Genomic DNA, 10,079 nt, shown 5'->3' with positions numbered 1-10,079 from the left:
AAGCACATAGTCAAGTAAACGCAGGAGTGGCTTCGACAAGTATCTGAATGTCCTTGAGTGGCCCAGCCAGAGCCCGGACATGAACCCGATCGAACATCTCTGGAGAGACCTAAACATTTCTGTGCAGCGACACTCCCCTTCCAACCTGACAGAGCTTGAGAGGATCTACAGAGAAGAATGCGAGAAACTCCCCAAATACAGGCATGCCAACCTTGTAGTATCATACCCACGAAGACTCGAGGCTGTAATTGCTGCCAAAGGTGCTTCAACAAAGTACTGAGTAAAGGGTCTGAATACTTATGTAAATGTGATATTTCAGTAATTTATTTTGTTTGTTCCAAAAATGTAAAAAAACCTGCTGTTGCTTTGTAATTATGGGGTATTGTGTGTAGATTGAGGGGGAAAAACTATTGAATCCATTTTAGAATAAGGTTGTAATGTAACAAAATGTGGAAGAAGTCAAGGGATCTGAATACTTTCCGAATGCACTGTACATCTCAATATTGTTTGTTATTAAGGCTTGTGGTGATCGTAATTGTATATAGTCATTTTTTTTACCTATTACAACTAAATAATGCAAGAGGACAACAGAATGTTCAGATTCTTCGAAGACTGTTAAATTAATGTTGTTTGATGATGGCACAGCTTCAAATAGCTGATACAGTGTGACCCTTTACTGCTTCATCCACTTTTTGTGATGATTCGTCATTCACTTTCCGGTGACAATTGGTTGCTAGAGATCATTTGCAAGCACTGTGGTGGCACTGCATTTAATCTTATCTTCATCGCCTGTTTACAGGCCCCTGCCTTTCAAAAAGGAAGTGACAAGGAAATAGAATATAAAGATGATAGATATTGTAGTGCTTGGCAGGCTATGGGGGTGTATGGAAATTGGACATCGTAATGGCATTCTCTTCTAGGAAATATTAATATAACTCTGGAAGTTCCATCATACATCTTCGACAGTATTTATATGAGGAGATGCAACCATTATGGACTCAGACTACAAAGGAACCAAAACAAAGACAGGTCAAAAGCCAGACTTTCGACACATCTCAAATCATCATGAAGACTACCTGCTTGGCTCTTGGGTTATTGCTGCTGACAGTATCCCAGTCCTATGCTATCCGTAAGTTCATTTAGTTTTCATGAGGATTGTAACCAATGTGTGCTTATATGCCCTTTTATAACTTGGCTAGGTGACTCCTTTCATGATTTTGATTATATACCTGTAAAGAGCTTGTCATACTTATCTTGGGTCGGTTGCCTTATGTCTTATGCTAGGAAATAGTAATCAAAGGATGTTCTAATTGACATCTTATTCCCCCACAGCTCTTGGACTGGAGTCATCACCTGACAGTTGCTGTTTCAGCTTCTCCACAATGAAAGTGCCCCCCAAGAAGATCGACTCCATCCAGAAGACTCACAGTGGATGCCCCCGACCAGCATTTGTGTAAGTGTTTGTTCCTCTTCCTCTGATGCCACAGTCCAAAAGGACAACTGCTTAGTTTGAGGCCCTAGCATTGTCTCAGTTATGGAAGACAGAAGAACTGGTGACTTTCACTGACTTGCAACAATCATACAAGCAACAGAACCCGCCTGATATTTCTCCTTTGTACCATTATCCCTCTACGACAGGGTCAAAACTGTTGAGGGCAGAGTGATTTGCTTCCAGTCAAGTGTGCCGTGGGTACAGAAAGCCTTCAACCGGGTCAAGCAGCCAGCAGCTGTGGCCACAAGTAGCGGCATTAAATTCCAGTCATCCTTGATAGCCTCCTCATCATGACTCAAACCTCACAAGACTATTCCGTCATCAACATGCAAGCAATGCATTCTAAGTGACATGTTTATCACTTAGAATGCAGCAATTACTATTTTGCAACATATGGAATTGGGAAAGGAGTGTTAGGATATACACACATGTTTCTGTGTATGTGAATACTGTATGTGAGAATCCACTGCTTAAATAAAATGAGAACATTTGACTTAAACATAAGTCTCATCTTTAATATAATAATGTACAGTTAGATAGAGAACAGATGATAAAAGGAAGAACCGAATAAAGCTGAAAACAGTGTACATATTAAAAAAAACAATACAAAAGAAAAATCCTAAAGTTATGACTACCTTTTATGGGGTTTCTAGGATAAGGGATTGGTTAAAGTACTATTTAGAAAACGTTTGTTTCAGAACTTCGCTCAACTGAGCCTTTTACTGACCAGTATAGGTTGGGTCAAAGGTTGTCTTCTGTTAATTCACAGGGATTTTGAGTTTGTGTTCAGTTGTGAATGATATAACAATTTAGTCATTTCCATTATGAATGTGAACCAGAGAAGAAGTACAGGGGTTAGATATTAGATGTGTGTTGTACGCGTCTGTCCCTTTTGCATGTCTTCGATGCATCTGTTAAGATTCTACAGGTTTGTAAAATCAAGACTAGGCTAAAATATTGTCTTATGAACCACTTACTGTAATGATCCTACTGGGTTTAAGAAATCTTAGTTCTCCAACCATACATTATATATTAAAATAAAACTTGACGATCCTCAGAGAGGTAAGGGTTTTGAGGTGTCACACAGTGTGGCTTAGTGTTAGTCTCACCATGCGTTTGGGACAAACCCATGCATATAGAGCTTTCAGCACAGTCTTTAGAACAGAGGACGAGTCAGGGAGAGAGAGGACAAGGGATAGATAGGGCTTTAGGTTCAGGGCTTCCACAAAATCCATCACTTCACATAATAAAACATAGTCACGGTTATCATTGTTTTAGACACCCATGCAATTTGTGTAATATCATCTATATAATAGGGACATGATTATCTACTTCAGTATCCAGAATGTTGCTATGACACTGACAATGTTCCTGGTAACGTTATGTGTGTTCTATTAGTAAAAATCGGAGGCATGGTTCTGATTGCATTATCAGGCATTATCTAGGACCTCAAACACATCGTTTACAGTTATACACAGACGCGCGCGCACACACACATTTGAGATAGGTCATCTTTTTCCTGAACCTGGCTTATTCATCTGGTCTTGGCTTTTCACTATTATCATTCCACACAATTATTTTCCTTTTTTCTTGTACTCTCCGACCTGACTCAAACCCTTAATGACCACCTACATTGTCCCCCCCCTGTACACACACTCCCAAGTGTGGTGTTTAACATGCACATGTACCAGGTGTTCTGGGAATTTCAGACTGTATATGATTATGTGTTTACACATGTCACAATGGAGTGTGCTTGTGAATAGTCTAAGACTTGAGCTGCCTCTGCTGGAAGAAACAGGCGAGTTAAGTGGCCAGAGCAGCATCTAGAAAACAAGTCTGTAGTACACTTGTGTAAAGGATGACTATGCATGGTGCCTGCCATGTGTAAAACTCCAAAGATCAGAGGGACATCATTTCCTCCATGTCAAGAATAGGCATAGACTTTCACATGCATTCCCACATAAAAGGTTAAGGTTTTGGCAGAGACTCCAAGAGAGCGATGTGGCTGTGTGTGTGTGTGTGTGTGTGTAATTGGGGTGTGTTGTTGTATGTACTGTATGAGAGTGACTTAGTGATGTGTGAGGTCCATGTCTGACATGTACTGCAAGAGAAACATACATTTGGAATGTTGGTATGGAATGTCTACTATAGTACAATATGTGTGTGTGTGGTGTGGTTTGCGGGTTACAGATCGTGTGACAATCTAAAAGGATGTAAAAACAAGTTTGTAATTTTTCATAAGGAGGAATAGGTTCAACTCTTAAAAGATTTTTCCTTTCTTTTTGTTCTTTTCCATGGTCCTGTAAAAAGAGACGAAGGGAAAGGGAGATTTCACATTTCAGCATTGCATTGAGAAATAGATAACATACTATATGTTTGTCTGAGAGAAAAAGAGCTAGGATGAGTAAATGTGTCAGCCACTTACTTAGAAGCCTCAAGTTTCTGCTGCTCCAGTATACGTTGCTGTGCCTCCCAGTTTGACTTCTCTTCCTCATGGTGGCGCTTCTTCTCCTCCAGTTCCTTATACTGAGCCTCCAAGTTCTTTTTCATCTGCTCGTGGCGTCGCTCCAGCTGAGAAGTGGCAAAAACTTAAGACACAAATACACCCCCACACGGACAAACACTCCCTCTACCTCTCCTGTCCCCATTGGCGCACACACACACACACACACACACACACACACACACACACACACACACCTCGGCCTCAGAGTCCTTCAGTTTCTGTTTCTTCTCCTTGACTTTCATCTCAAACACCTGCTCCATCTCAGTCTCCATCTTCTTCATCTTCATGACATGTTCCCTCCGCTCCTCCTCCATCTGGGCCAGGGGGCTCCTACAGGTCAAAGGTGAGAGACCAGACAACAAGCATCACTAACAGTGACCAGTGATTCATGAATCACATCTAATACAGTCTTGTCAACTGTCACTTAACGACAGTATGACAATACCTTACTTAAAGTATCAAACCAAAGGTTAATCTATGAAATAAGCTTCATAGCAAATTAATGATATTGCTATTTGTTCTTTTAACATCATTTAGATTATTACGGTCTGAATACTATTCAACATATTTACATTTACATTTACATGTAAATGTAAATGATCTGTGGTATTTCCTCTGATGATTAGGGTCTCTCTCCTACCTGGTCATTTGGTTCTTGGTCTTGCTGGTGTCCACTCCTCCATTGCAGGTGACGGCAGCAAGCTTCCTGCTCCGGTAGTTCTCATAGTGGACATTGTTGGTCACATCCTTCAGATCTTGCATATGGGTCCTACAGGAGGGAATTGGTAATGTTATCTCAAATAACAATATCACTAATTATAACGATATCACTGTACATACTGTAAATGCTGCGGTATAAATCACTTTGACATGCATCCTCTGTCTCTCACCTGATCAGCATGTTCCGTAACACAGTAAAGTCACAGTGCTCCCCGTTCTCCACTGAAACAGGAAGAGAGAGAGATGTCAGAGACCTTTTGAGATGAATCTCATCACACGGCCAGCCATCATTACTGTGTCTACTGGTAGAATACACACCACTTCCAAGAGTTCCCAATAATAATTGGTGTCTAACGACATCACAAAGGGCTCTCGGATCAAACGGGACAATCTCTACTTCTGGAGCCAAAAAGCACTGGGTCACTCAGCTAGTCAAGTGTACAATCTAAATCACAGCCTATTAGCTGATGAGACAGTTAGGTAGTCAAACACAGACAGACACAGTCAACCCACAAATTCATGAGCCATGCTCAGTCAGTCGGACTGTTCACTGAGCAGACATATTGTTTAGTTTACACACAGACAGTCAAACCTATCACTGCTTGCTAACACAGAGACAGGACATCTCACTTGACCACTGTTCAGACAGACATTCAGTAGTATACATGGAGTAAACAACAACAGTCAGATAGACAAACATCTCACCAATCAGACAGACTACTGCCCTAAGCCATTCATTTCAGTTGATTAGATGGCCATACAGTCTCTCTGCTCAGACAAACACACGGTTAGAAGATCACATGGGATTCTGGAAAAGGATTGCAGAGACGCTGTGCTGCTGCTGAGGATGTGGATTCCTCCTCTTTTCTGATCAAAACATGGCTCCTCTCCCCAGGCCCCACCTCCTCTAGGGCTAAACCTAATATGCATCCCGCTGTCAGCTGTGGATCTCAGGAGGAGGACACCTTACCATGATGAGGTGCATGCATAGAGCCCCGTCTGCCAACCAATCCCCGGATGTCACCTACCTGAGTGACTTCTGACAGAGGGAGGGAAGGGCACACAGGAGCCCAGGTCCTGCCCAGGTGACCCCCATAACCAGTGTCTGTCCACCCTGACTGTCTACTGAACCAGGGGTTACATGAGGGGGTATGATGGCTGGCAGGGCAGGCCAGCCTCAGTGATGGGACGGGAGTGGATGAGGGTTGGGTTCACAGGGTGATAGGGACACAACAAAGCAGGGTTGTAGCTCTGATGGAAAGATACACCCTCGGCCGATTGGCTGAAAACTCCTGATGTATGCTGGACTGAATGGTTGTTGCACCCTCACTGTTTTCAGTGCTCTGACGTTATAACAACAGAAATATCGCGAGCAAGAGGTCAGCTGCCCATCTGGAGTTTTAAGCCAGAGTGCTTTAGCTACGAATGTTTGTTAGGTTATGATACATGCATGGACGTTTCCATTGAATGAGCCAAGAGCAGTGAAAAATGTCTTAGCTCATGACCAGGTACTTATTGTAAAATGCTCTATGCATCAATATGCAATGTATACTGAACAAAAATATGAACGCAACATGTAAAATGTTGGTCTCATGTTTCATGAGCTGAAATAAAAGATCCCAGAAATGTTTCATACACACAAAAAGCTTATTTCTCTCAAATTGAACGCACAAATTTGTTTACATCCCTGTAAGTGAGAATTTCTCCTTTGCCAAGATGTTCCATCCACCTGAAAGGTGTGGCATATCAAGAAGCTGATTAAACGCCATGATCATTACATAGGTGCACCTTGTGCTGGGGACAATAAAATGCCACTAAAATGTGCAGTTTTGTCACACAACACAATGCCACAGATGTCTCAAGTTGAGGGAGCGTGCAATTGGCATGCTGACTGTAGGAATGTCCACCAGAGCTGTTGCCAGAGAATTTAAATGTTCATTTCTCTACCATAAGCCACCTCCAACATCGTTTTAGAGAATTTGGCAGTACATCCAACCGGCCTCACACTGCAAACCACTTGTAACCACGTCAGCACAGAACCTCCACATCCGGCATCTTTTTATTTATTTTTTGTACCTTTATTTAACTACACAAGTCAGTTAAGAACAAATTCTCATTTACAATGACGGCCTACCCCAGCCAAACCCAGACGACGCTGGGCCAATTGTGCGCTGCCCTCTATGGGACTCCCAATCACAGCCGGATATGAAACAGCCTGGATTCGAACCAGAGACTGTAGTGAAGCCTCTTGCACTGAGATGCAGTGCCTTAGACCGCTGCGCCACTCGGGAGTCATCTTCACCTGCCGGATCGTCTGAGGGGGATAGGGGTGCTGAGTAGTATTTCTGTCTGTAATAAAGCCCTTGTGGAGAAGAAAACGAATTGTGATTGGCTGGGCCTGGCTCCTAAGCGCCCTACGCCCTCCCAGGCCCACCCATGGCTGCTCCCCTGCCCAGTCATGTGAAATGCATAGATTAGGGCCTAATTTAAATTGACTGATTTCATTCTATGAACTGTAACTCAGTAAAATCTTTGAACTTGCATGTTGAGTTTATGTTTTTGTTCAGTATACTAGTGTGATCGACCCCCTGTGGACACAGAGTGCAACTACAGGTATGGAGTGCCAGCAAACAGCATCATGACACCAGGATTTAGAGCAAGAGTGTGTAGCTACATACGTGAGCGAATGTTTGTAGAGCATGCATGCAAAATGTGTATACATTGACATTATGTATACAATAAGTTTGTGCAAATGCGCCTTTATCTCTTAACATGTCTATAATTGTATGAGTGTTCATGAGTGGCCAAATGATGACTAAAATAGATAAAGGTGGCTCAGAGTTTTGGAAAATGTATGACTTTTTATATTAAGATAATTAGGCACCTATAAACATAAGTTAGAGGGTGATTTTGCTTTATTCTAGGAGCAGCGTCAGCACTGAACAGCCATTCGTTTTCTCCATGACCACTGACCATCAACCGAATGTCACAGCAACATAAAGGCGAAGAGGGGAGGAAGGCCTGAGGGAGAGTAGTAGAAAAAGTGAGAGATGGTTTTGTTTACCAAAAATGCCCTCTGTCAGTCATGGAAAAGAATAGATGGAAAGGAAAAAGAGAAAAGAAAGAATGAAAAAGTGAAAGACTGATAAACGGTCAACCACAGAGCAACACTTGAAAATGAAAAAAATTGTCTTTTAGGGGACTAAAACAAAAGAAAATCAAGTGGAGAACAACAACGATCATCGTGGCCAATGATGAAAAAAAACAGGGTGACAGTCTTTCTCTCTGATGTCAGTGGGTGGTACAGTACAGTAGTGTTTACTGTCAGGGGGACCATGATATCCTATTAGATCCCTGTCCCCCTTTTCCAGAATCCCTGTAAGACACACTATCCGCTGGTGTGTGGGGGGGGTCCTGGAAGACCATGCAGCTTCCCTACACTGGATCTCCACACTCCTGTACTCCGTCCTCAAGCATGGCACAGTGAGTGACATTAATAAAGAGCTTTCTTCAGTACAACCCTCAACAACAGCATGCCAATATCTCGTCTCATCTCAGCCAGAGAACAGAGAACCCAGGCTGGAACATGCTGAACCTACCTTCTGCCACGCCCCAGGGGTACTGACGACCTCTGACCTTCTTGCCGTTTACTTCGATCACCACATTGCTGCCAACCACTGCCAGAGGCATCCGCTCCTGCCACACAGGGACAGAGGGACCAGCGTCAGTTAATCAGTGAGCCTGTACAGTATCCACAATATATTAGATAACCAAACTGACAGGGATAAACAAGGGCAGATAGGGACTAGTGTGAACTGATACAGGTTGACTATCCGTCTCTCTCACTCTCTTTGCACACTACCTTGATCTTCCGGATGAGCTTGCTGTCCTCATCGTCCTCTGTGTCAGGAAACTCATAGATCTGGATCTTGTGTTCTTGGATTTCCTTCATGATCTGAGGATGAGTTGAAGGTAAAAATGACATGAGTTATTTCCACACACATACCGGTACACACAATGTGTTTGTGCTAACACAAATAATTACTACACACCCACACCACACACCCATACCTGTTTCTTGAATAGGTGGCATTCCTCAGGTGTCAGGGTGTCTGCCTTGGCGATGAGAGGGATCACGTTGACCTTGTCATGGAGACGCTTCATAAACTCAATGTCCAGGGGCTTCAGCCTAAAGGGGAATTCACGCATTGAAAAAAATATATTCTGAGTTTGTTGTTGCACAATCATACAGTCATTCAGTCAGAAAAACACAGGCAAGCAGGGAAGGCTGATCTATGCTTTGATGTGACAGTCCTGAATAATTCTCTGCAGTTATGCCGCATTCACGCCATGTCGGAAATTCAGAACCTCAGAGTTAAAGGTAACGCAAGTTATTTGCGTAGAGCTTCATTTTGGTTGATTTTGATACCTCCCAATTGGGAAACTCAGGATCCGACTCTTCCGCCTAGGTTAGCAAGTTGGAAATGTTTGAGTTTCCGACATATCACGAACACCATAAGTAGACTTTATGCTCAAACTGATGCAGTTCATTATGTCACCGGTAGAGGGTCACCGGCATGAAAACACAGTGGGGGTACAAAGGAATCAAAGAAACAGTGACTGACTTATTTTTCTGTATTTTCTTTTTTACAGTTAGCGACCACTAATAATTATGTCATGGTGGGCTCATGAGGGATTCTCTTTGTTCTCACTCTGGCTGGTGAGGGAGTAGGTGGACAAAGGGGCTTAATTATATGCAGCCATAAGGAGTAGGGCACCTGGTTGCTGTAAATTATTAGCAGCCATAAGGAGTAGGGACAACATGGTTGCTGTAATTATTAGCAGCCATAAGGAGTAGGACACATGGTTGCTGTAATTATAGACCATAAGGAGTAGGGACACATGGTTGCTGTAATTATTAGCTGCCATAAGGAGTAGGGACACATGTGTTGCTGTAATTATAGCAGCCATAAGGAGTAGGGACACATGGTTGCTGTAATTATATGCAGCCATAAGGAGTAGGGACACATGGTTGCTGTAATTATTAGCAGCCAGAAGGAGTAGGGGACACATGGTTGCTGTAATATATGCAGCCATAAGGAGTAGGGACACATGGTTGCTGTAATTATAGCAGCCATAAGGAGTAGGGACACATGGTTGCTGTAATTATATGCAGCCATAAGGAGTAGGGACACATGGTTGCTGTAATTATATGCAGCCATAAGGAGTAGGGACCAACATGGTTCTGTAATTATTGCAGCCAGAGGAGTAGGGACACATGGTTGCTGTAATTATATGCAGCCATAAGGAGTAGGGACACATGGTTGCTGTAATTATTAGCAGCCAGAAGGAGTAGGGACA

The 10,079-nt window shown here is 42.8% G+C and overlaps 1 protein-coding gene across 5 annotated transcripts in view; it reads right to left on the bottom strand.

Annotated features, from left to right (window-relative positions):
- Positions 1 to 1,986: 1,986 nt before the first annotated feature.
- Positions 1,987 to 10,079, bottom strand: part of LOC111952428 (septin-7-like) — a 40,439-nt gene continuing 32,346 nt past the window's right edge. For all 5 annotated transcript variants that reach the window (XM_070435171.1, XM_070435172.1, XM_023971080.2 and 2 more), the window contains 8 exons: positions 8,790 to 8,907; positions 8,581 to 8,673; positions 8,318 to 8,414; positions 4,889 to 4,940; positions 4,639 to 4,767; positions 4,193 to 4,328; positions 3,918 to 4,063; positions 1,987 to 3,792 (listed from right to left, as the gene is read on the bottom strand). In XM_070435171.1, the coding sequence (XP_070291272.1) occupies positions 3,753 to 3,792; positions 3,918 to 4,063; positions 4,193 to 4,328; positions 4,639 to 4,767; positions 4,889 to 4,940; positions 8,318 to 8,414; positions 8,581 to 8,673; positions 8,790 to 8,907 (811 nt within the window). In that variant the 3' untranslated portion in view covers positions 1,987 to 3,752. The remainder of the gene's footprint in view (positions 3,793 to 3,917; positions 4,064 to 4,192; positions 4,329 to 4,638; positions 4,768 to 4,888; positions 4,941 to 8,317; positions 8,415 to 8,580; positions 8,674 to 8,789; positions 8,908 to 10,079) is intronic.

The sequence above is a fragment of the Salvelinus sp. IW2-2015 genome, linkage group LG26 (assembly GCF_002910315.2).
Source record: "Salvelinus sp. IW2-2015 linkage group LG26, ASM291031v2, whole genome shotgun sequence".
NCBI classification, from domain to species: Eukaryota; Metazoa; Chordata; class Actinopteri; order Salmoniformes; family Salmonidae; genus Salvelinus; species Salvelinus sp. IW2-2015.
Note: the sequence above shows the minus strand (reverse complement) of the source record. Positions and strands in the feature narration are given on the sequence as shown.